A 27690-nucleotide genomic window follows, 5' to 3' on the forward strand; every position below is an offset into this window, starting at 1 on the left:
ACAATCTTCTAATGTGGTAAAAATAGCAGCAGTCCAATTCATACCAAAAAAATCTGACCTTCTGAACCTGTGTGACTCAAGAGGAAGAAAATATAGGTCACAAACATCGTATGATTCAGAAAACTGTGATATGACCTGAAGTTCCTACAGGAATCGGAAGAGGAAAGAGCTACTACAAATACCAGTTATCAAGAAAACTAAAAACTCAAGTCTGAGCTTAGCAAAGAGCTTATCTATCAATTCCCAAGGACCCAGACACACTAAAAGTTCAAACAAGAGAAAGCTGGACTGATGCCAGAAGTCAAAGGGCCTGAAACAATTGCACGGTCCCTCTTTTGTCTGAAGAAAAATATTTGCTCTGTTTCTTGAAAAGGATAAGAGACTTCCACTCCTTACAGCTACCTGAGAAGAGACTTTACTTTGTTCTCTATAAGGAACAAAAGGAGCTAAATCAGACTGAAGCCAGACAGGCCCTGTTGCTGAGGAGGAAGTGCCAGTCAAGTGTGTTTTTCATTCCTCTTTTTAAAAAGGAGGAAGAAACAAGTTTCCCAATCTGTCCCTTAAAGCAGGCTGAGACAAAGGGTGCCAAGAATAGTCTCTGTGATGCCATTACACAGTCCCCAGAATCAATTCTCCGTCCCCCAAAGCCTTATGCAAGGAGAACCAGAAGGACACACAGAAATGTGTACAAACCCCACCCCCCATGACATGACTGAGCACTCAAAAAAGATGGGAAGATAACCCACCTTTAAAGACTTTCTCTTCTTAATTCTAGGACATAATTGCATTTAACAACTACTAACAAAAATCACCTATAGAGTATGCCACAACCCAGTGGGAACTAAAAGTTAGATTTAAAGGTTCCTCTAGCAATTTGACTAATGCCAGAAACTTTACTCCACCTTCTCCCTAGAGGACTTCAGGCAAGTTACTTAACCTCCCTGAGACTCAGTTTCCTTCTTTGTAAAACAGGAATGGCAATATTTGCTTCATCAGGTTGTGGTGAGGCTCCAACACACAAAGAGTGGTGGAGTGTCAAAACTATTGCTGTTAACTGCTGTCACTAGTACTGAATACTCCTCAGGGTTCACCGTGGTCTCCTTCGCCAAACAATACAGCCAACTAAAACCCCAGAGACCCAAGATGCCACCATTCCCAAGAGTAGCAGATTTTTCTAAGAAATACTTCAAAGGCTATTACCAGACAACAAAGTAAAAAGTACTCAGGAAAATAAAGGATTATTTGTGTGGCAAAAATAATTAAATGAGATATGAGCTACCTCTATAAAAGTCAAGTGAATTAAAAAACAACCAGGGATACCTGGGTGGCTAAGTCAATTGAGTGTCTCTCGATTTCGGCTTGGGTCATGATTCCAGAATTGCGGGATCCAGCCCTGTGTTGGGCTCTGTGCTGAGTGTGCAGCCTGCTTGAGATTCTCTCTCTCTTTCCCTCTGCCCCTCTCTCCCACTTGTTCTCTCCTTCTCCCTCTCTCTCTCTCTCTCTCTCTCACACACACACACAAACACACACTCACTCTCTCTAATAAAAATAAAAATAAGAACAGAACTAACTCAGAACTGTATCTGCAACCTGGCTAAAAATTCAGACCCAAAATCCTACCTTCCAATAGCATTCCAGGAGTGTGAATCAGAAAACTAACAGACCTCGAACGGGCTGTTAAAATGAGTCCAATCACCTCATTTCTTGAGTATCTGCATCTCTCTCCACTGCACTAAGTAGGCAGTCTAGGAGTCCAATCAACTGTGTAATACCAACACACATTCCATAACACAGAGGATCCATCCCAAGGTTAATTCTCTCAAGAAAAAAAAAAGTTCTTTAAATACTAAATCTAGGACTACTTGCATAAGTAAAGCTCTCCCAACAACTGGAAAATTAGCAACAGAATGTCAGGCCTTTAATTAGAGGCCTAAAAGTGGCCCAGTACTCTTTAGAAACTCCACGTAGGTGGAAATATACACAGTTTTCTACAATTGGCAGCTTTGTTTTCATTAATAGGACTTTTTACAAGACATTTTAGGATACTTCAAATGACACTATATAGGATCCAAATCCAAAATCCAAAATGAGAGTGCCACAGCCAGCAACCAGACTAGAATACTTCCACACAGCCCTGCCTGACTCCTAGACTAGACTGAGCTTAGAGGTGGGCAAGAAAATTCAGGGAGAGCATCACCAATCTAGAACAGGTAGACACAGGTAACACATTCTGAAGGCAAGCACACCTGGAAGCAGAAAAACTTCATCTATTGCCTGAATTGTGTAGTACTAGGTATGGACTTCTAAAAGATATCCTAGGGGCAGGGCACCTGGGGTAGCTCAGTCAGTTAAGCATCCAACTCTTAATTTCGGCTCAGGTCGTGATCAAGCCCTGAGCAGGGCTCCACGCTGAGTGTGGAGCCAACCTGGGATTCTCTCTCTCCCTCTCTCTCTGCCTCTCCCCAGCTTGCATACGCATGCCTGCTCTCTCAAAATTAATAAACATTAAAACAAAATAAATAAAATACATGAAATAAAATAAAATAGAATAGAATAAAATAGAATAAAGATAGCTTAAGGGTACCTGGATAGCTCAGTCAGTTTAAGCATCCGACTCTTGATCGTGGCTCAGGTCTTGATCTCAGGGTCATGAGTTCAAGCCCCACGTTGGGCTCCACGATGGACATGGAGCATACTTAAAAATAAATAAATACATAAAATGCATAAATACTAAAAAATAAAAGATACCCTAGAATATGCCAAAGTGATAAATGTGGTTAAATCCAGATAGAGAAATTTTAAGTAATTTTTTAATCCATAATTTCTAAATAAGAGCTGGCCTGGTATAGCGGTATATGGGCCCTGCAATCAGACTGGCCAACTGAATCCCAGCTCTTCATTTTCTTGGCAAAAGAAGGTTTCTTGAAACAGTTACTGAACCAGCCTATACTTCAGTTTCCTCGTCTATAAAATGTGACCACTGAGAGTAGGTATATAACAGGGTTACCATGAAGATGAAAAGATTTACCAAATGAAAAGTGCTCACTATTCTAGAATGCCAATGCTTGTACTAGAATAATAATTTCATTCCGCAATGAAGAATTAAAATTAAAATAGCAGTAAGAGGGGCACCTGGGTGGCTCAGTCAGTTAAGCGTCCGAGTCTTGATTTTGGCTCAGGTGATGATCTCAGAGTTTGTGAGCTCGAGCCCTGCATAAGGCTCTGTGCTGACAGTGCAGAGCCTGCTTGGGGTTCTGTCTCCCTCTCTCTCTGCCCCTCCCCTGCTTGCCCTCTATCTCTCTCAAAATAAATAAAAGCAAATGTTAAAATAGCAGTAAGAAAAATTTTTTAAATCAGATAAATGAAATTTAATACAAATTCTCTTAGGCGAAATGAAACTGTCCACTGTGGCAGTCTCCAAACCATTTCATATAAAGGATCTGAGTACTGACATCTTTAAAAAAATAAAACTACAGGGTAATGGTTAAAATAACAATACCCAACACTTTCACAGTGCTTTTGACGTCCCAGGAACTGTTCTTCGTACTTTACATAAACTAATTTATGATCCTCACAGCCACCCCATCAGGTTCGTGAGGTCCCAAGGGAACAAGTCACACTGTCAGTGGTGGATTCAGGATTCAAACCCAAGCAGTCTGGCTCCAGAGTATAAATACTTAATTACTACAGAAAACTCCATAGTGCCTGAGATAGAACTTCCTAGTCAGTCTCTCTTCTAGTCATTTACTAGCCTCACATGTATTAGCCCCTCAATAATTGTTTTACTGCCTTACAAAATCAATTGGAAATCTGTTTGCTTAATATTTGTAATGTTCATTTCCTCAAAGGAGAAGAAATTAAAGAATGACAGCAAGGAAAATGAAAAAATTCTCACCCCTTCCTTTACATCAATATATGGTTTTTGAGAGAAAAAAGGACTCTAAAGTCTTTGACGAGAAATGACTCTGAATTTGATAAAATACCATATGAGAGTATATCATGAAATTCAGCCACTCTGTATTTACCCTACACAACTACCAACTCCATCAAAGTAAAAAAAAATTACTTATCAACAGGAAATAGAGATAGATGCCACAGCAAATTACTTCTGTCTGGCTGCTAGGCCAGAACATAAATCTTGAAAACATTAATCAACAGAAGATATGATTCTGCGTACTCAGTCAAACCTGTGTATACTCTTTTGTCAAACATGAACTATAACATAAACACATCTGAGAAAAGAAGGGGACTCTTACATGCATGGTCTCATGCCAACCCTTTCTCATCCATGTGGCGGGCAAAGTGCTAGTGACCTCCTTGCACTGCCAGAGTTAGTTCCAAATCAAGATTCTCTATAACCAACTTAGTTTACCAGCCTGTGCTAGACTCTCTCCAAAGATAGCTGCCATCAAATCCTTCCTACTCTACTCCCATGCTGCCCCACCCATCAAGGGATAACATATTTCTCATCGCCCTCCCCGCCCCCCCCCCCCCCCCCCCCGAATATGGGGCTGAACTTGTGACTTGTTTTGACCACAGAATACGGCTGAAGGGCTGTGTCAGTTCCAGGGCTGGCAGCTTCATATTTGAAAGACAGCATATTCAGAACAAAGTACAGAGGCAGTGGACATTCTGAGAGCAGGGAAGGGAATATGAGATATTATATTTTGGGGGCTTGAAAGTGCCAGATATAAAGGTGATGTGATTTAATGGGTAGAGATATGACAAAGACATAAGAAGTTTCAATGACGGACTCTTACCACTGAGTTGTTATATAATCTTTTACAAATCACACTGGTGCTGAATTTCATTTTTCTCCAGGTACAAACTGAAAGTAATAATACCCTTTTTGTAACTTAAAGGAGTCATGTCCTTGGAGAACATCAGAAGAAATGGGTTACAAAACATTCAAGGCAGAGTTACTACTTTTGGAAGTACAAGCCAAGTTAAGAACTAACAATAAGGACAGTGCACAATAAACAGGAGTTCGTACAAAGAAGTCTGGCACCTTCAGTTACGAGACAGTGCAAAGGAAGCTACAGGAGCCATGAAGCAGAATCAGAGAAGACCTTTAATTAATCACCTGACAGATTAGAAGCAAATAATTTGAGAGAATCAAAACCAATGCAATCAAAATCAGACACATTCTTCATAAGAACCAAAAGCCCAGAGATAAAACGCTAACAGAACCTACACCCCTACTGCAGATATGCACAACATCTATGTTCTGAATTACAAAACTCTTCAATACAATTGTCTCCACCTAGAAAGCCAGGCTAAGACACGGTAATGAATTGAGTACCCGGTACAAAGACTGTCAGCCCAAATTTACCAAGAGATAAGCAAGCAATACGACCTCTTTTGTTCTCATATCCACCATCACCCCCAATGTTTTTTTATATATATCAATTCAGAATAAGGCACACTTCTACATGGTATATCACAAATAGGCTAACAGCCTTACAAAATGTTTTGAAGATACAAAACTAAGTAAATTCTAATTACTGTTTTTATAATAAAGAGGAGGAAAAGGCACTAGCTTTTCTGCTGCAGAGTTTGCTTACTAGGGTTCCTAAAGTAAAAATAACATGACCTAATGTCTGAAACACAGCAGAGTTTGTACTCACAAACAAAGTGTGATCAAAACTGGAAACAGAAAGCCGTAAGTTCCAAATCTGAGACTGACAGTTTTCCTTATTGTCACTTACCTCAGAAGGATAACGAAAAAAGGAATGAAGTGTTATCTGCAAACTATTCTGGGGAAACCGGACTAAGAATACAAGAATCCCTGGAAACTCAAGGAAGAGCAAGGAGGAAACCACTGAACCAACAAGAAAGTGAAGCTCAATTTTTGAGTCCCAAGCTATCAACAGAATCAAGAAGCCAGGAAGGTTAGCCTTAAATGCACAAAAATGGCGAGAGACTTTCTATTAGTAAGCAGAGAAAAAAGAGTAGCTTTTGATGAAAGAAATTTCAGAGGCAAAAACAGCTTAACCCCAGAACTGGGAACTGACCCCAACTGCCTCAGGCAAACAGACCTAATGACTTTGGCAACAACATCCCTTTCATCCACCCACAATATTAGGAGGCTGAAGTAAAGCTGATTTCAAATCATGAAGGATCACATCTTTCTGTTTTCTGCACAGTCTTTGGGAAAAAGAAGTGCAACTCTCCCCCCACAGTAACACATTGCCCCCAGGATTCCTGGAAACCCCAGGAGCCATAGCAACAGTATTGTTAAAAGCTTGGAGAACATTAACCAAGAATCCTCAGGAACCCCAGGACAGATGAGATTACTGAGATTATTGAGATGAGATTATTTAAGAAAAATAAAACCTGGAAGAGGTTACGAAATGCATCTAGCTTTGCAAGAGGCATCAGTAGCCAAAGCAGGATTTGAATTCAGGCTTTTTCTTCAGATAGTATCAGAACTTGACTCCCAGTCCTTGGCTCGGCAGATACTGTGTTCAGTGTTCGGTGTTCTCCAATGTTAGAGTCAGCCCAGGTCAGGTTCTTGGCTGACCAGAATAGGGAAAGAAAAAATCTCCCTCAAGGCTTCAGGAAAAGAAGTCAAATTAGTAAATGTAGAGCTCTTATGCTAAAAGGTCCAAATGCCCCTCCATCTTGCCAATCACATTTCTCACCCAATCAAAATAAATCACTGGATTTAAGAACCTGGATTCCATTTCCCCAACTTTCCGGATAAAAAAACAGTTAAAGAAGGGGAGGAGAAGGGGACACCTTGCTGGCTAAGTCGGTTAAGCGACTGACTCTCAGTTTCGGCTCAGGTCATGATCTCACGGTTTCATAAATTCACTGCAGTGCAGAGCCTGCTTGGGATTCAGTCTCTCTCTCACTCTCTCTCTCTCTTTCCCCCCTCCTCCACTCACTCACAATAAATAAACTTTAAAGATTTTTAAAAAAGGAAGGGGAGGAGAAAGATGCAAAAGCAATGATAGCCAAGAAATGTTTATTGAACATTTACTTATGTACTCAGCACTATTCTAGGCACTGAGAATACTTAACTGAACATCCTTGCCCTCAAGACGCTTATGTCATTATGTAATTAAAAATTGGGGCGCCTGGGTGGCTCAGTCGGTTGGGTGTCCAACTTTGGCTCAGGTCATGATCTTGCAGTTTGTGGGTTCGGGCCCCGCGTCGGGCTCTGTGCCGACAGCTCAGAGCCTGGAGCCTGTTTCGGACTCTGTGTCTCCCTCTCTTTCTGACCCTCCCCCGATCATGCTCTCTCAGTCTCAAAAATAAATGAACATTAAAAAAAAAAAAAAAAAAAATTGAGGAGTGCTGCCAACACCCCGGCGGAGAAGCTGAGGTCATCAATGAATCTGAAATATTTAAAGTGGATACAAAACCGTTTCAGCAAATGCAGACAATTAAGGGTGTTGTTGTGGGCGATAGTGCCGTTGGTAAAACATGCCTCTTGATATCCTACACAACAAGCAAATTTCCACTGGAGGAGGTACCGACTGTTTTTGACAGCTATGCAGTCAGTTATGATTGGTGGAGAGCCATATACCCTTGGACTTTTTGATACCACAGGGCAAGAGGATCATGACAGGTTACGACCGCTGAGTTATCCACAAACAGATGTATTTCCAGTCTGTTTTCCAGTGGTCTCTCCATCCTCATTTGAAAATGTGAAGGAGAACTGGGTGCCTCAGATAATTCACCACTGTCCAAAGACTCCTTGCTTCCTTGTTGGGACCCAAATTAATCTCCGCGATGACCCAAGATTGAGAAACTTGCCAAGAACAAACAGCAGCCTGTCACTCCAGAGACTGCTGAAAAGCTGGCTCGCGACCTGAAGGCGGTCAAGTATGTGGAGTGTTCTGCACTCACACAGAAAGGCGTGAAGAACGTATTTGACGAAGCAATACTGGCTGCCCTGGGGCCTCCAGAACTGAAGAAGACCCGCAGGGGTGGGATGCTATGGACGTCTCCAGACCCTTTTCTGCACAGCTGGTGTCAGCATCGTACTAAAAGCAACGTTAAATCAAACTTAAGATTAAAAATTAAAATTCGTTTTTGCAAAAATAAATAAATAAATAGAGGATACTTCAGTGGCGCCTGGGTGGCTCAGTCAGTTAAGTATCCGACTTCGGTTCAGGTCATGATCTCACGGTTCGTGGGTTCGAGCCCCGCATTGGGACCCGTGCTGACAGCTCTGAGCCTGGAGCCTGTTTCGGTTTCTCTCTCTCTCTCTCTCTCTCTCTCTCTCTCTCTCTTTCCCCCTCCCTGGCTCACACTATCTCTCTCTCAGAAGTAAATAAATGTTAAAAAAAAAAAAAATGAGGATATTTTCAATTACTCAATTACTCAATACGCTAGGAAGAAAACAAGGATGGGGCGCCTGGGTGGCTCAGTATGTTGAGCTGCAACTTCAGGTGAGTTCGAGCCCTACATCGGGCTCATTGCTGTCAGCGCAGAGCCCACTTCGGATCTTCTGTCCCCCTCTCTTTCTGCCCCTCCCCTGCTTGCGCTCTCTCCCTTTCTCTCTCAAAAATAAACATTAAAAAAATATGGAAAGGAATGTTTTTGGGGGGGCAGATCAAAGGGAGGAAATCAGTAGCTGAGCATCATTTCCCATTTTTCTGAGGGAGACTGAGAAACTGAGTAAGTCAGGAGAAATTTTTTAGTATTTTCATGTAACTTAATACTGTAATAAATACAATCCAACATTACTTCCTATTGTTAATTACACATAAGACTAAATTTAAGTAGCATTTAAATCCTTTACTTCAAAAGTAAACAGTGATCTTAAAGCCTTGTAAGTACACAGCAGAAAAATCCGAATATTTATCCAATTATGGCCAATTGATAAACGAAAGTGGCAGAACATAACATACATTTAAAGCAATACTTTTATCTAACAGTCATTGAACATTTGCTACACACCTGGCAGTGCTAAACACTCTTCCATATTATCTCATTTATTTCTCACAATGACACTACAAAGATAGGTACTATCATTATCTCCATTTCATTTTGCAAATCACAAAACTGAGGCTTGAGGAGTGAAACGATTGGCCCATGTGGAGAAGAGATTCAAAATCCAAATAAGTTGCCAAAGTGCATGCTCTAACCACTATACACACTGCTTTTATAGAATCGGCATTAAACCTCAGATCCAGAAAAATTCCTTTTTGTGTCCTCACATCTAGCAGGTCATAATTATAAAGTTGATTCAGAAGAGAGAATGAATAAATTCAAATGAATCTGAGTCAGAACACAGTGACTCATGCTATATACCCTGACATCCATGCCTCAACCTACCTATCCATAAAAGGGACTACTCTCACCACAGCTAACCATTACTTGCCTCCTGGAGGGTTGTATTAGTTAATATTTGTAATTTTAATTTTTTTAAATGTTTGTTTATTTTTTGAGAGAGAGCACAAGTGGGAGAAGGGCAGAGACAGAGGGAGACATAGAATCTGAAGCAGGCTCCAGGCTCTGAGCTGTCAGCACAGAGCCCAAAAAGGGGCTGGAACTCAGGAACCTCAACATCATGACCCAAGCTGAATTCAGACGCTTAACAAACTAAGCCACCCAGGCACCCCAATTTCTCCCTTTTTTTTTTTTTTAATTTAAAGAAGACATACCATAAAACCCAGCAACCACACTCTCAGGCATTTATCCCAGAGAAATGCAAAACTTACACAAAAACTTGTACACAAATGTTCACAGCAGCTCTATTCCTAATAGCCAGGAACTGGAGAAAAATTCAGATGTTCTTCAATGGACAAATGATTAAACAAACTGTGTAACATTCAAAACATGAAATACTACTCAGCAGTTAAAAAGAAAGGAACTATACTGATTGATTCAGGCAACCAAGTTGAATCTCCGGGGAATTAGGCTGAGTGGAAAGGCCAATCTAAAAGGTTACATATGCTCAGGTCATGATGTCACGATCTGTGGGTTTGAGCCCCACTTCGGACTCTGTGCTGGTACCATGGAACCTGCTTGGGATTCTCTCTCTCTGTCCCTACCCTACTCATGCTCATGTTCTCTCTCTCAAAAATAAATGAAGTTAAAAAAAAAAGAACTTTTTATAACTAAATAGCTACATATGGGGGCACCTGGTTGGCTCAGTCAGTGGGGCATACAATTACATCCTTTTTAAATTGTAGTTGACCTATGTACATAGAATTCTTGAAATAACAAAGACCAGATTAGTCGGGGGGGGGGGGGGGTGCGGATTACAGATAGGGCAAAGGAAGTAGGAGATGGACCGCCTTCTCCTATGGGTATTTCCCCTTGATTCTCTGCAGAAAGCTTTACTGCAACTTTACCCATTGCACTTGCCTGATGATTTATGATTTGGGGATGGGTGTGGCTATAAAAGGGCATCAAGGGAGATCCTTGTAGTGATGGAAATGTTCTGTATCTTGTTTCAATGGAAATATCCTGGTTTTGTAAGTTATTAAAATTGGGAGAAACTGGGTAAAGGGTACACTTGATCTCTCTCTCTCACATTATTTCTTAAACCTGCATGTAAATCTACAATTATCTCAAAATAAAAGTTTAACTTAAAAAAAAAAGGTAACATATGCTCCTCAGTAACAAGTGAAAATTAGTCTGATCAATCGCCCTCCCAAACCCTCCCATTTCCACCCTCCTGAGATAACTATGCAAACTCACTGCTTAGACAAACATGTAGGCATCTTATTAGATGTTTTGTGTATCAAAATGAGATTATATATACTACATATTACCCTGCAACCTACCTACTTCACCTATTATCACTGTATCATAAAGAGCTTAAAAAATCTTTTAAGTGCCAAGCAGGATGGCAGGTATAGAATATTTTCTGACTGGTACAAATCTGACAATGTTTATCATGTTAATATACGGTAGCTGAGACAGCATCGTTTAGTGAGTGAAAAAGAGAGTTCCGTACAATACAGAAGCAGTATTGTAAAGAGATTCGCACAAATGCAAGGTCTTCAGCAGCTATTCTAGGATCCCAAATGCCTCCTCCATGGAACTATCCTCGGGGGCCCACAGAGGAAGAAATGCTAAAAGATTTCTTTTCAGCAGAAAAGTGCTAGAGGGGATAATTCTCCCACATACTCAAGGCAAAGCAAACAAACTTCTCTGAAAATATATTACTCCTTCAAGCAGAAGTGCAAAATGCACAGTTGATAATTTTTAAAACATCCATTTTTGTAATAGCTACTACCACTTCTATTGAGTGCTAATGTTTTATATATTCTATCTCTAAAGCTCCCTCCTACCCCAGTCCCATTTTACAGACAAAAACCTGGCTCAGTGTGAAATTGCTCACCCATAGTCAAACAGTGAGTACACGGTAAAGTTGGTGTTCAAAGCTATAAAACTTGTGCTTTTCCTACTTTATCCGGTTTTTCTATATTACCACATACTAACAGAAGAGAGTCAATAAATTTAACACTGTATTTAGTGTTTTTAGTGTATTTAGGCAGAAGCCATTTTCCACATATGTCTGCTGACTTTGATCCAATTTTTTCCCCCATTTAGTATATTTTGGGGACAGTATACTATGTAGCACTATTGTAACAGGGACAGAAAGGTAAACAAAACCTCAAAGAGCTCTCAGTCTGGTAGGGAGTCTGCAACTGTTGTACACTGTAACTATATAGCTACTATACTGAAATGTGGCAAGTACTACCCACAAGGAAGTACAAAGTGCTATGTGTTTGAAGAATCCAGCTTCCACCCAAAAGCAAATGATAATCTCTCACATTAGCTTCCTTACAATTAATTGCTCTTCATTTCAATTCTGCTCTGATATACAACATCCTTCCATATAAAACACTGCTTTGGTCATACTCAATAAGTACAAATGAAGGCCTGCCAACTCAGGTCAGCATAAAGCTCCTTCTCTAAAAGTAATGATGCAATTTTTTAAAATTTTGGCAATGAAAATGAAGTATCTTTAACCTTTCTGGTCAAACAATGGATGTACGGAATTTAAACTGACGAAGACATCATTTTGAACATAAGATCTTACAAAGTTAAATTCACCTGTCCATCATTACAAGATTCACTAAGGGTAGCTCTAAGACAAAAGCCCAGGTTTCTCAAGTCATTGTATGGGGTTCCTTTTCACTACTGCTTCTTTCTTTTAAGTTCAATGAAAACGAACTTAATGAAGTTCAGGTTTTCTCTTTTCATCAACAATAGATGCATCCATGAATAAGTAATCATGCACAGTTCAAAAACTATCAAAAACAAACATGCTGAACACCATAATGAGGTACATATAGAGGTAAAGGACTGCCTATCCTTGGTATGGAAGAAGTTCTTCAGGTATTTGGGGGGAGGGGGGATGTCAATAGATTCTTAAAAAATTTAAAAAGCCATCAACAACATCATCATCATCTCAGCAACAGCTAGTATTTTAGGGGTATCCACTATGAGCCAGGCAACTTGAAGGTGAAGGTTCTTTCTGATCCTTACAGCCACTCTTGAAAGAGAGGTGTTTGCACATACTAGGTTTATAGAAATATTCCCAAACTCCACAGCCACCCCAGGGGCTAATTCCAACTCCAGAGTGCCTGCTCTTTTCCCACTATCCCACACTCCCTAAGGACAGAATAATTGCACTGCATATGTGGCTGGGACATCAAGTCACTTAAAATTTTGACATAATTTCCCGACTGGCAGTTATGTAATTTAGCCACTTTTCAATCTTCACGTTTTTTAACTAATTTTCTTTCATGATTCCTCAGTGGCCTTCCAGGTTGCTTTCTTTTCTTTAAGAAGCAGAACCCTTTTTCCAGATGAAATCTTATGTGAAAACACTAACATATAAAAGAGATCAAAATGAGCTGCTCTGGTTTAAGCAGAGTGGGAGAATCAAAACTCTTCCTAACTCTCACGCCACCCCATAGGCACCTCCAAAGAACACACTTAACTCTGGGCACCTGGCTGGCTCAGTTAGTAGAGCATGCAACCCTTAGTCTCAGGGTCATAAGACCACAATGGGCATGGAAAGGAGGGGAGGGAGGAAGGGAGGGAAGGAGGGAGGGAGGAAGGAAGGAAGGAAGGAAGGAAGGAAGGAAGGAAGGAAGGAAGGAAGGAGAAAGAAAGAAAGAAAGAAAGAAAGAAAGAAAGAAAGAAAGAAGTGATAGTATATAAAACAAAAAAAGAATAACATTAACTTAAAGACTCCAACTTCTCTATCTCAGGTTTGCCATTCACCATCTGTATAACCTTTGGCAAGAAAATGTTTCACTTTTCCTGTCCTTTATTTATTTCTTTTAAAATTTTTTTGAATGTTTATTTATTTTTGAGAGAGAGAGAGAGAGAGAGAGAGAGAGACAGAGCATGACCAGGGGAGGGGCAGAGAGAGAGGGAGACACAGAATCTGAAACAGGCTCCAGGCTCCGAGCTGTCAGCACAGAGCCCGACGCGGGGCTCGAACCCACGGACCATGAGATCATGACCTGAGCCGAAGTTGGACGCTCAACTGACTGAGCCACCCAGGCGCCCCTCCTGTCCTTTAAAATAGAGATACTACCATCCATTTTATAGAGCTTCATTGGTTTGTTATGAATATTACATGGAGGAACAAATATAAAATTCCCAGTACATGTTAAGTATTCAAAAGTTGGCTCCCCTCTCTTTTATCCTGCAGAGGTAACAGTTGTTGCCAATTCAAGAAAGCTCAATAAGTATATTTGATGATATCTGTAGTAGCAGAGAAGTGAACAAGTAAATGCTCCCACAGCTCAACTGAAATAGACATAATAAATCCTCCATTAAAGCAACCTACCAATGATAATACCCCCTCCCAGCTTAGCTTCCCAGTCAATGACCCATGAACCTCAAAAGGTGTTTTTTAACAATAGACGAGATTCTTTAATGTACACCCTAAAGTGTCAGGTGAATGTGTTAATGTTCTCAGTAATTTAACTTTGGCATTTCCTGAGCTGAGCATTTAAACTGGCAATTTTGGGGCGCCTAGGTGGCTCAGGCAGTTAAGCATCCGACTTCAGCTCAGGTCATGATCTCAAGACTCGTGAGTTCGAGCCACACCTCAGGTTCTGTGCTGACAGCTCAAAGCCTGGAGACTGCTTTGGATTCTGTGTCTCCCTCTCTCTCTCTGCCCTTCCCCCACTCAAGCTCTGTCTCTCAAAAAGTAAATGAACATTAAAAAAATAATAGTAGGGGCGCCTGAGTCGGTTGAGCAGCCGACTTCGGCTCAGGTCATATCTTGCGGTCCGTGAATTCGAGCCCCGCATTGGGCTCTGTGCTGACAGCTCGGAGCCTGGAGCCTGTTTCGGATTCTGTGTCTCCCTCTCTCTGACCCTCCCCCGTTCATGCTCTGTCTCTCTCTGTCTCAAAAATAAATAAATGTTAAAAAAAAATTAAAAAAAATAATAGTAAATAAACTGGCAATTTAATACAACATTTAATGAATATTTTTATATTTATGTTCTACAGCATGAACCAATGTTCGCTCATTTGCCCATCTTCTGGGCTTCTATTTTTCCAAGCACTACAAAACAAAAATACATCTGTCATGTGCACCTTCCTTAAGCAATTTTAATCTGGCCCTTCTAAACAGTCATTAAGAATCTATTACCTTAGTCTATTATTGATAATGTGTTCCCATTTCTACATGTGTAACAGGAGACCAAAACAATTTTTACAGGAAAAGATTCTCAGTCCTAATCTAAACCCAGCCAGCAGCTCTCAAATCACACACACTATGGAAGCTGCAGATGTTGGCTTTGATCCCTATGGTTTAGGAAGAATCACAACAATAATACATCACATAGCCATGAAAAGACTCCTTTACGATAAAGAACACATCCCTGAGCGTTGAACATGGGAGCCAAGAAGATTCAGAATGCTAATCTTCCATTTTACTAGGAGACCTTGAGCAATTTACCTAGTCTCCACTGATTATTTCTTCATAAAGAAAATGAAAATATACTCATTACAATGCCAGAGATACTGTTTTGATTAACTACCTGGGGTTTGGTTACCAGGGACCTCAGAAGTCATCTTTCTCATCTCCTTCATTTCTTAACAAGCCCATGCTTGAGTCATCCTACAAAGACAGTTACTGAGTCTTTGAAGAACATATTTCACAACCTTCCTCAGTAATATCCCAGTATCTTGTTGTCAGGAAGTTCTTTCTAATTTGTAATCTATATCCCTTCTGCTGCAATTAAAACACATTCCCTCTTGTCTTCTATGGGAAAAGAACATCTGCTTAATACCACCTGAACAATATCCCTTCAAGAGATTATAAAATATAGGAAGCCCATTTTAAACAGCTTCATGTAAATGCAACATGGCTTTAAATGGGTCATCTTAGACAAAGAACATGATTAAGAGTCTTAAATTCCCAGTTCCATCACTGACTTGCTCTGAAGATGATAGGAAGTTAAAACCATGCAGATGCTGTACCTCAATTACCCCATCAGTAAAATGCAAATGATAAAACCAGTATGTTAGGAGAACTCAGTTCCTCAAAAAACTAAATATAAAGGCAAGAGATTCTCAATCCCAATCTAAGCCCAGCCAACAACTCTCAAATCACTCACTCTGTGGAAGCTGCAGATGTTGGCTTGATCCCTATGGTTTAGGAAGAATCATGACAATAATACATTACCAGATAGCCTTACAATTAATTACACGCCTAGGTAGATACCCAAAACAACCGAAAACAAGGACACGTACATGCATGTTTCCAGCAGCGTTATTTATGATTTCCAAAAGGTGGGAACAGTCCAAATGTTCTTCAATGGGTAAAGGAACAAATTATGATATATACATATACAATAGGTTACATATTGTTATGATTCCTCTTGTATAAGAAATTCAGAATATATCAACCTATAGATACAGAATGCAGACTGCTGATTTCCAGGGGCTGGTGGAAGGAGGGAAATGAAGAGAAACTGTTTTACTTTGGAGTAATCGAAATGTTTTGGAACTAAATAGAGGGTGGTGGTTGCAAAACATTATGAATGTATTAAACACCACTGAACTGTTCACTTTAAAATGGTTAATTCTGGGGCACCTGGCTGGCTCAGTCAGCAGACCATGTGACTCTTGATCTCAGAGTTGTACATTCAAACCCCACATTGGGTTTGCAGAATTACTTAAAAATAAAATTTAAAAAAAAAATTTTTTTTTAATGTTTATTTTTGAGAGAAAGAGACAGAGCATGGGTGGGGGAGGGGCAAAGAGAGGGGAAGACACAGAATCTGAAACAGGCTCCAGGCTCTGAGCTGTCAGCACAGAGCCCGACATGGGGCTTTAACTCTGGACCAGTGAGATCATGACCTGAGCCAAAGTCCCAAGCTTAACAGACTGAGCCACCCAGGAACTCCTAAAAATAAAATCTTTTAAGGGACGCCTGGCTGGCCCAGTCAGTATAGCTTGCGACTCTTGATCTCAGGGTCATAAATTCAAGCCCCACATTGGGCATGGAGCCTACTTAAAAAAAAAAAAAAAAAGTAAATAAATAGCACCTGGGTGGCTCAGTCAGTTAAGTGTCCAATTTTTTTTTTTTAAAGTTTATTTTGAGAGAGACAGAGACAGAGAGTAAGTGAGGGGCAGAGATAAAGGGAAACAGAATCCCAAGCAGGCTCCGCACCATCAGCACAGAACCCGATGAGGGGTTTGAACTCACCAACCACGAGATCAGGACCTGACCTGAAACCAAGAGCTGGACGCTTCACCAACTGAGCCACCTAGGCACCTCTAAGCGTCAGACTCTTATTTTGGTTCAGGTCTTGATCTCACGGTTCATGAGTTCCAGCCCCACATCAGGCTCTACACTGATAGTGCGGAGCCTGCTTGGGATCCTCTCTCTCTGCCCCTCCCTGCTCATGCTCTCTCTCTCTCAAAATAAATAAATAAAAACTTTAAAAAATAAATAAATAAACAAGGGGTGCCTGGGTGGCTCAGTGGTTAGGCATCTGACTTCTGCTCAGGTCACGACCTAGTGGTTTGTGAGTTCAAGTCCCACATTGGGCTCTGTGCTGACAGCTCAGAGCCTGGAGCCTGCTTCAGATTCTGTGTCTCCTTCTCTCCCTCTGCCCCTTCCCTGCTTGTGCTCCGTCTCTCTCTCTCAAAAATAAAAAAATATTAAGAAAAAAATTTTAATTAATTAATTAATGGTTAATTTTGCGTTGTATGAATTTCACCTGAATAAAAAAAAAAAAAGGAAGGCTAGAAGAATTAGTGGGGACAATATCCATAAAATGCTTAGCCCTTCCCAGAAAAGTCATCATATAAAATTCTAGGTAGACTGGTAGCCAAAACGTTTAATATTATCTCATTATAGCCTATTAGACTCTTAAGCAAAGAATATGTAAATGGGAAACAAAACAGAAACCAAAATAAAGTCTAGAGTCACATTTATATGTACTCTATATGGCAGTAAGAACCAATAAATACGTGACTGAATAAAGAGATAAAGTAGGGGCGCCTGGGTGGCTCAGTCGGTTAAGCGTCCGACTTCAGCTCAGGTCATGATCTCACAGTCTGGGAGTTCAAGCCCCATGTCCGGCTCTGTGCTGACAGCTCAGAGCCTGGAGCCTGCTTCAGATTCTGTGTCTCCCTCTCTCTCTCTGCCCCTCCCTGCTCATGCTCTGTCTCTCTTCTGTCTCAAAAATAAATAAACACATTTAAAAAAAATTTTTTTAAAGATAAAGTAAATAACCAAGCACATGAGCAAATTGACTATAGCAACAATGACCACAGGAAAGCAATAAGAAAAAATAAAAGTAAGGAATAAATTTTAAAAGCCAAAATACAAAGACACATTAAGTAGGGAATTGAAAAGAGAAGCTAATGACAGCAAAACTAAAAAGTACATAAACCCTTAAATTCCAAGGCCACATATACAAATCATGAGAATCACTACTCTTTCCATTCTGCAGTTACCCTCATTCCTTGACCTCTTTTCGCCACCCCACCCCCCCACCCCCCCAGCTTTTTTTAAACCTCTTTCTCCTTTAATCCAACCTCCTGGCAAGACACCAAGGCTAGGCCACCAAGAAGAAAATAAAAAGGTATCATTCCTATCTTCATGGACATTATATTGCTTCTTCTTAAAGTATTACTTCTTCTGGGAAGACAGACAGGCTAATTACCAAAATATACAGACCATCTCCACTTCCTCCCGTCCCACTTTTTAAATCCACTTCAGTGGATTTCTGAGGTTTCCTCAAATTCTTTGGATCTTGACTGGGAACACTCTCCTGCTAGTCTATACACACATTCTCTCTAGGTAATCTTACCATTTTCCTTGACTGTAAATACCACCTCTCTACTAAGAGCATCAGATTTACTGCCAGCACCCCTGCCAGCAGCACTCAAAGGCTCCTTGCTGGATATCTCCACATGTTTTTAACAGAAAGCTCACACTCAGCAGGGCTTGAGGTCTTCCTCCTGCTCCCCAACTCTAGTCAAAATCTGCTCCTCCTCAAATGTTTCCATCTCAGAAATGGCAACTTCATCTATCCAGATGCTCATGCCAGAAATCTGAGAATCATACTTGACTTTTCCCTCCTCCCACATATTCAAGCCATCATTAAGTCTTGCCTGTCCTAATTCTAAAATATCTATTGGGAAAAAAAAAAAAAAAATGTATCTATTCAATTTTTCTACTTCCTCCCATCTCCATTGCCTACAGCCTAGTCCAAGCCATTATATGGTCATCTTTTGCCTGGACCACAAAAAGACATCTTTAACTATCATACTTCCCCCACTTCTCTTTCAAATTTTCCAAATTCCAAAATTTTTCCCACAAATTTCCAAAATTTTCCACAATGTAGCTGGAGCAACCTTTTAAAATCATATATTAGGGTCACAACACTCATACTTAAAACCTTCCAATGCTTCCAGTTATATTTAGGAAAAAAGTCCAAAATCCTTAACACAACCCTGCCTACGTCTCTATCCTCATCCTGTGCCCCTCTCCTTCCTCCCCCACTGCTCACTGTACTCCAACCACACCAACCTTCTTCCAGCTTCTCAAACTGTGCCACGTTCCTTCCTACCTCGAGGCTTTCATACATGCTATTCCCTTTGCCTTTCCCTTTCAGCCTTCTAATCTCTGCTTAAATATCACATCTTCAGGAAACTTTTCCCAAGGCTCCAATATAATTCAGGGTCCCCTACTATAATCTCTTTTTTACTTCTCCATCATAGGACTTGATACACTTTGCAATTACACATTTATTAGCGTATTTTTTGTTTACCATCTCTCTCCCCTATGGACAACAATCTCTAGAAGAGCATGGACAGAGTCTATTTTTGTCACTCTAGTCTTAGTACAGTGGTAGTAGTTTAGAGAGTTTAGAATTATTTAAAGTAGTTCAGAATCAGTATAATTTAGGGCTTAAGAGCAGGAGACTATGGAGCCAGACTGCTTGGATTCAAATCCTGGTGCTGCCAGTAACTAGGCTCTAAGACCTTGGGCAAACTGCTTAACCTCTCTCTGTGCCACAATTTCCACATCTACGAAATGAGGAAAATAAAAGTACCTACACCACAAAACTGTAAGAATGAAAAGAATTAATGACACAAAGCACTTGGTACAGTACCTGGCACAAAGCACTTCAATAAGCACGGTTCTGATCAGCTCTTATTGTGGTATTCGTAACACCTACCACAGTGGTAGACAACATTTACTGAATGAATGGATGGATTAATTAATTAAAAAAACAAGACTCCACTATCTTCATTAAATAGGTTTTTTAAATGACAGCACAGGAATTTTACACAGACTTCAGAGAGGAAAACAAAAACGGATAGTTAAGGTAAAGACTGAAGCACCCACAATTTATGATGGCATAAAGGGACAAGAGGAATAAAAAACTAACTCTACTGCATTCCTGTACCACTATATGAAATACAAGTTCACTCTTCCAGAAGTTTACCCAAGTTGATTTGGTAACTTTGACTTTTCCCTAAATATCATTCTCTTCCATGCCTTTAGACAACTTCTTCCAAATCGTTCAAGTACTAATCACAGTTCAAATACATGGTAAAATTCACATGCTAAAATTTTCTACCTGTTTGGCAAAGAAATGTTTTTTCTGTTCCTAAAATAGCTCTGGCCTGTTTTACCATACATATTACAGAATCCTCAAAATTCCGTCATGTCTCTTCTACTTGGAATTCTGTCAGACACTGTTGCTTTCTAGGTTTCTCTCTCCCAGTAAAGACATACCCTCTCACTTTAACTTGAAGCACCCTGAGGGAAAGGAGAAACAAATATACTGCTTGAACTTCCTGTTTCCTGTTTAAGTTTTCTCAGAAGACACTGAACTTCAATCTAAGCATCACTGCTGTTTGTTGTCCTTTTGGGGAACATATAATCTTCAAGGTGTTATAATAATAATATTGAAAACAATAACAGGTGGCATATATAGCACTATCTGCTGTTCTAAATGCTTTACATATATTCTCTCATTCATTTCTCACAATTGTATGGTATTCTACACATGAAGAAAGGCACAGAGACATTAAGTATTTACGTAAGTTGCAGAGTTAGTAAATAGTGGTCCTGAGATTTGGACTCAGACTGCCTGGCTCCAAGAATCAGTGCCACTAGGCTGTTACTCAAGAGTCTGGGAAGACATATTTTTCTATCCTGTTTTCACTGGTCAGCTAGGCTGAAATACTCCAAATCTCTCCCCCAAATCAAACAGGCATATTAATCCTCTGCAATCCAGCAAAATTTCAAATGTTTCATTATATCATAAGCATATACACCTAAAACAAAACAATGTTAACTCATGGGAAACTACACGTTCTATCCTGGGAAGCAGAAATAAACAAATGATGAAATAATGAAATGTGAAATTTGCCTCAGTTAATTCGACAGACAGACATATGATTCCAATAAGCAGTAGTAAAAAAATGCTACAAAACACCTTTAATATCTTGAAAGAAAGGTACTAAACAAGATTATAAGTACATATTATCATATACACATACTCAGCAGCAGCAGCCTACATTTTCCCTCTCTCAATTTCACTACAATCCTTCTAAATCTTTCCCCTTATATAAGGCTAAGTACTTCAGCTTAGTCTCTGCTACAAATAAATCTGAAGTCATGTATCCAGTGTTTAAATTCACTGAACTCAAATTCCAAAGAATAATTATTTTAGAAAAAATTAACAAATGAAAACTAATTAAATTCAGGTCACATTAGAAGTAAAAATTAAACTCATTAGCCAAGCATGCTGGACATTTCTAAGTCATAGTGATCCTTTATTATCCCATATCCAGTGTCACCAAACACTAAGTAACAAATATTACATACAGCAATTTTATCTTCTTTTTTTTAATTTGTTTATTTTGAGAGAGAGAGAGAGAGAGAGAGACAGAGGCATGAGAGCATGCATGTGGAGGAAGGGCAAAAAGAGAGGGAGAGAGAGAGAATCCCAAGCAGGCTCTGCACTGTCAGTGCAGCCCGGTGAAGGGCTCGAACTCACAAAGTGTGAGATCGTGACCTGAGCTGAAATCAAACACTTAACAGACTGAGCCACTCAGGCACCCCACATGTAGCAATTTTAAATGAAGACTTCCACTGTGATGGCAGAAAGAGAACCTTAATTTACTGAATCATGATATGTTGTGATTGCAACTTTTTAACGGGATTAAAGATGCCAAGACTGAAGACTCCAATCTCCCCAAGAACACCCAGTGCCCTCCTCACTTCTTCATCTTGCTGTCAGCCCTTGTTTCTTTCAGAGCACAGCCTAAATTTCAATATCCATCAGATTCCTGGTCAACTCTGCTCCCCACTGGAATAAACTCCATAAGAGTAAGAATATTCATGTCTACTTTTGTATCCCAGCATCTAATGAGCATTCAATAAATATTTGCTAGATGAACAAAAGTCTGAAAAGGAAAGGGTTGAAACACAGAGTCAACAATCAAGAAATAGTTCCAGGGCACCTGGGTGGCTCAGGCAGTTAAGCATCAACTCTTGATTTCGGTTTAGGGCATGATCTCACAGTTCATGAGATAGAGCCCCATGTGGGGCTCTGTGTTGACAGGGCAGAAACTGGAATTCTCTCTCTCCCTCTCTCTCTGCCCCTCCCCTGCTCTCACACATGCATGCATGCACTCAACAGTTCTTGCCCACACACACTGTCTCTCTCAAAATAAATATACTTAAAAAAAAAAAAAAAAAAAAGAATAGGGGAGACTGGACGGCTCCATTGGTTAAGCATCAGAATCTTGATTTCAGCTCAGGTCATGATCTCATGGTTCGTGAGATCAAGCCCCACATGGGGTTCTGTGCGGACAGCATGGAGCCTGCTTGGGATTCTCTCTTCTCTCTCTCTCTCTCTCTCTCTCTCTCTCTCTCTGCCCCTCCCCCACTCACACGGCTGCTCTCTGTCTCTCAAAATAAATAAACAAACTTGGAGTACCTGGGTGGCTCAGTTGGTTGAGCATCCGACTCTTGATTTGGGCTCTGGTCATGATCTCATGGTTTGTAAGATCAAACCTCCTTTGTGCTCTGCACTGATGGTGTGGAGCCTGCTTGGGGTTTTCTCTCCCTCCCTCTCTCTCTGCCTCTCCCCCATGCTCTCTCCCTCTCTCTCAAGGTAAATAAACAAACAAACTTAAAAAAAAAAAAAAAAAGAAGAAGAAGAAGAAGAAGAGGGGCACCCGGGTGGCTCAGTTGGTTAAGCATCCAACTCTTGATCTCAGCTCAGGTCATGATATCATGGTTCGTGAGTTTAAGCCCTGCATCGGGCTCTGTGCTGAAGCCCTGAAGCCTGCTTAGGATTCTGTTTCCCTCTCTTTCTGTCCCTCCCCTGTTTGCTCTCTATCACTCTCAAAATAAATTAAAAAAAAAAAAAAGAAAGAAAAAAAGAAAAGAAATAGTTCCAAAAGGTCTGATAGGAATACATTGTACCTTAGGAAACAACACAGCACAAGAACAATACTCAACAAAGAAAGGAAAAAGTTTAGGTGGAGAAGTGGAGATTATCAACCCTAAGAAAAGACAGAGAACAAAATGGAAAAGATACTACATTAATCTATAGACACACAGGCAGGACTAACTGGAAGAGGGAGGGTAAATATTCTCAGCCTCACCCCATCTACACATACAGCACTTAAAACTTCTCTTTCACTGGCACTTCCAGGCATTCACTCCTTTCCACACACATATTAGTTAAGCTCCTCCAATGCTGGTTTAATGTTTGTCACCTCTATCCTCCATGACTGTCAGGCATAATGTTGCCTTGAAAGAAACAAGTTGTCCAAGAACTTAGATGACTGCTCACCATTGCTGTAAGATAGCATAGCAGTTAATATCTAAAGAGCACTTTATCTTTTTAAAGCAGTTTCACATACTTTTTTCTCAATAGAAATATTATGATAAAAGTATTATCTTTCCCATTCTCTAAACACAGGTTCATAAAAGTATTCAAAGCCTTGTTTTTAAATCCCAACTCTGCTACATACTTGCTGTGTGATCTTGGTCAAATTACGTACTCTGAGTTCAGTATCCACTGGGAAAATAATATCTACCTTAAAGGACTGTTGTATTAAATGAGATGATGCCTGTGAAGAACATGACATAGTAAATGCCCAGTAAAGGGGAGCAACCTTCCCTACAGTCTCCTTAAATAATTTGTAAAGGATTTCTCAGCTATGAAGTGTATAAGCCTAGGACTTAAATCCAGGTCTCCTGATTCCTTAATCTGTTTTCTTCACACTACGTCATTTTGGCAGACTGCCACATACTACTGGGCACATAAATACATTCTGACAATAACTGATCACAAAATTTTTATCTATCAGTAACTAATTTTAGCTTTGCAAAAAGGGGGAAAGATAGATCTAATTAACTTTGGGGTGGGGGGAGAAGGGGCTTGAAAATATAAAATATAAATCACCCCCAAGCCACAGGACAAGTTGTACCATAGTACTTCTGTACAAACAGAAATTATGACAAGAAACAGAAAGTTCTCTCTGGGTTTATGAGGAACAATTGGAGAAGGAAACAAGAATGACTATGATTAAAGGAACTTAAGGAGTTTTGGGGGCCGGGGGGGGGGGGTTGTTTATTTTGTTCTGTTTGTTGGTTTGGGGTTTTTTTTGGTAAACCAAACCACTGGGCAAAAAGATCTGCATCCCATTCCAAAATAACTCTATCAAGGCTGAGACGTATCTTTAAAAAAAGAGACTTCAGTGTACTAACAACAAAACTTTTTCTCAAACTGCTTTCAGAGCAGGATAAATGGGAATAGTGAGATACGTTGTCAACATTCATGAAGATCCTTGAAGATCATAAATGTATGGACTCAGTATTAATAAGAAGCAGAAAGAAGCATGATCAAAAGAACAAAAGTTTTGGCACACCTGGCTTGCTTAGCCGGAAGAGCACGCGATTCTTGATCTCAGGACTGTGAGTTCAAGCCCCACACTCGATGTGGAGCTTACTTACAAAAAAAAAAGAAAAAGAGAAGAAAAAGAAAAAGAATAAAAGTTTCATAAGCTTCCTAACATGTATTGAAAATAATTTGAAAATTATACAATATAAAACCAAATTATTACAGTTAATAAAAATAACCAGTAGTTTTCAAGTGATACATATAATTAATCTTTTCCAAGGTAGAATATAACTCCTTCCAGGACAAGCTATAGAAGATATTCAAAGAAGTTCACATCTTTAATAATCCTCAAGAACTTTCTCACGAAAAGAGAAGATAGAACAATTAAGTCACATCCTGAACCCATAAATTTCTGAAAGGAAATGCCAGAAGAGAGCCTGATCTGACACTGACAGAACAGCGCAAGATTTAACCAAGAAAGGTAAACTGTGGAGTGAATTTCTATCACAAAGCAGGGTAGAAGCCAATAAGCTCTATCCCTATGACCTCACCACCAGCACCACAACCAAATTTCTTGTCTTCGTCAATTCAACTTAAACCTCTGCTAATTATTTCCTATAGAAACGTAACAAAATGTTGCTAACATTTTTTGTGACACTCCTAGCAAACTCCATCTTTATTTATTTAGCATTCGTTAGGAGTCACTGAGATACTACATTAACTACAAATTCTATGCACAATCAATTCCCAGGAGATAACGTCGCTTCCTTCACTAAATGCTCTCCTCTGATATACGTTCTCTTCTACCATAAAAACTTTTTCAGAGAGCACACATTCTTAGCCTAACTTCCCAATCTAGGTTCACCAGTCTGGTGGCTCTTCTTTAATCCCTTTCTGGAAGTTCTGAGGTCCTGATAACTAGGAAATCACTGATGACCAAGGACCCCACGCTTAGATATTGCTGACCTCAAAATCAAAAACATTAGAGGAACAATAACCTTTCCACAACTCATATTAGAATTCTAAAATTGTTAAAAACAAAACAAAACACATACTTGTATAGTTTCCACCCAAGGACTAGAAATTTAATCTGTTCTCTCTTTAAAACCACTGTCCTACTGATTTTACATACTATGGAAATACTTATTCAACCTAAAACCACCTCTAGCCTGAATATTTTTTTTCGACAAAGAAGCTACACAAATTAGGATCGTGACACTGAATCCAATGAAAATAAAATGAGTAAGAACGCTTAGTCCCCAAAGTTTCTAAGTTGAGAGAGAAAAGAAAAACATAATGGAGATGCCAGAATTTTAACTTTAAATTTAAATATCTCAATATTTGAATGAATCCTACACAATGGCTGTTTAGTATACGCACAACTAAACCACTAATCGAATATGATAAAATTGTTCTGAAAACGACTCCTTGGGTTTCCTTTGGATTCTTCCTAGAAAGCAAACTCTTCAGGACAAATATCTGATTTGAAAATCTTCACCAATCCTCCATGCTTGGACATTAACCACTTAACAACATAGTTGGAAGATTTCCATTGAGAACAAGCTGGGGGGGGGGGGGGGAGAGAGAAATAAGTATCAACCAGAAAGCAAACTGGTCAGCAAACAAAATTTTCTATCCAAGAAACAGAATTGCCATTGCTTTTCTCACTAAAATGATACAGACTTTGACAAACAAAACCAGCATGGTCCCTTTACTTCGGAAGTCACCAGTGACAGAATCTGTATTCCCGGGTAGGAGAGATCACAAACGACATATCGCTGTGTACATAAAGTGACTGGTAAATAGAGAGGGAGGGGGAAAAAAAAACCCCAAACCTGCAAATGACCAAAAAACGACTCATGGTACGTTTAAAGACCTATTTGGGACGTGGGGAAAAGTCAAGTCCCAGAACGCTGCCTCAGTTTCCCTATCCCCAAAACGCAAGAACATGACACTTCGCTCAGAGCAGCCAGGGGGCCGTGTTCCACTTGTTTCCACCTACTCGAGGGTCCCTTCAAAGGTCGGACTCCGAGGAGGTCCCCAGCGCAATTGAGTCATGACACCCGGGGCCTTGGGGGTGGGGAGGCGGGAGGGGAGACCGAGGAGGGGCAAGCGCGCAAAGCTCTATCCGTTCCTGGAAGGCGATTTCCCCCCACATTGAGGGTGCCAACACCCGCCCTAGACCCAACATCCCCTCCCTACCTAACCGCGTAAAGCAGCCCCAGCATCTCTCCCTCCTTCCGGCCTCTCCCTCAGTGCCCTGCCGCCTCTCCGACCGCGCCCCCGAACGCAGCCGGGTAGCTCCTCCTCCGGCCGTGTCTCCGCGGCCAAGCCGCCCGCCCACCCGCCGGCGCCAAGGTCTTCCCAACCCGCCAGCGGAAGGATGCCGGGCCGGGCCTCCCAGGCTCCTCCCGGGCCTACCTGCAAGGCGGGCGGAGGCTCCGTCTGCAGCCCAGCGACGGGACCCAACCACCGACAAGAAGAAGAGGCAGGAAGGAAGCAAGGGGTCCGCTCTACCGACCAGCGGAAGAAAGCAGCCTGAGCGCGGGGCCTCGCGGATAAGTCAGCCTTCGACCCGGCGCTGCCGCCGCTCAGGAGACATCAAGCAAGAAGACGGCGCAAAAGATCACCGAATGCACGAACGGCCCAGACATCATAGGATGAGCGCCCAGCCAATCGTTCAAGGAGATGCAGTCGAGCGCCGAAAAACTGCTCCGCTCCAACCCTAGGTCCGACTCCTGGCCAAGGCATGAATAAACAAACCCAGATCATAAGCGGCGGAGTAAAGTAGCCGGTGTTTCTGCCATTTTCTGTGTTGCTTGCCAGCGAAGTTGTTTAGAGCACCGGAGTTTTTCTTGAGTGTTGGAGATCAAGGCATAGCACAATAACACTTACCAGTTCAGCAACTAAGTTATGGACTCCCAACATTATCCCAACTGAGCAAGTGTGATTCTTAGTTCCCTCACGGACAGTGAGGTACATAAAAATAAACATACATGTACATGACAGAGGCACAGAGAGACAATGAGAGAGAATCCAGACTGAGAAACAAAGTGAGTCAACGCTGTTTAAGTTCCACTTTAGGTCCCATAAAACACAGCAAAAAGAAGTTGGAAAAATTCAGGGGTTTGTAGGCTGAACTTAAGGCAGGAAAAAAAAATACACGTATGCTTTTTAAAATTTTCTTTCAAAGGCCTGGAGCCACGGGTGTGCTTCTTACGTGATGATCAAAATTTTCCTTGGGTTCAGAACCTGCAAAAGTTGAAATTTTCATCATCACAGCAATAGTCCCTTTCTGAAGTCTTGTAGTAGACAAATTAATATTCTCAGCACAAATGTGAATTAATAT

The 27690-nt window shown here is 40.6% G+C and overlaps 2 protein-coding genes across 9 annotated transcripts in view; one reads left to right on the top strand and one right to left on the bottom strand.

The window, feature by feature from the left end:
• The window catches only part of AMBRA1 (autophagy and beclin 1 regulator 1), a 177827-nt gene extending 150867 nt beyond the window's left edge, over positions 1-26960 (bottom strand). For 7 of the 8 annotated variants that reach the window (XM_042906347.1, XM_042906348.1, XM_042906346.1 and 4 more), the window contains exon 1: positions 26763-26960. The gene's annotated coding sequence lies outside the window, so the exon portion shown is untranslated. Of the gene's footprint in view, positions 1-2584; positions 2627-26762 lie in introns of those variants that run through there. The other variant, XM_042906341.1, reaches the window with a different exon arrangement.
• Positions 7309-27070, top strand: LOC122201287 (ras-like protein rasY). The gene is given in 4 exon segments (XM_042907175.1): positions 7309-7503; positions 7505-7743; positions 7746-8039; positions 26598-27070. Coding segments are annotated over 4 exon segments (1128 nt in total). The 5' UTR covers positions 7309-7381.
• Positions 27071-27690: the final 620 nt, after the last annotated feature.

The sequence above is a fragment of the Panthera leo genome, chromosome D1 (assembly GCF_018350215.1).
Source record: "Panthera leo isolate Ple1 chromosome D1, P.leo_Ple1_pat1.1, whole genome shotgun sequence".
Classification (NCBI taxonomy): domain Eukaryota; kingdom Metazoa; phylum Chordata; class Mammalia; order Carnivora; family Felidae; genus Panthera; species Panthera leo.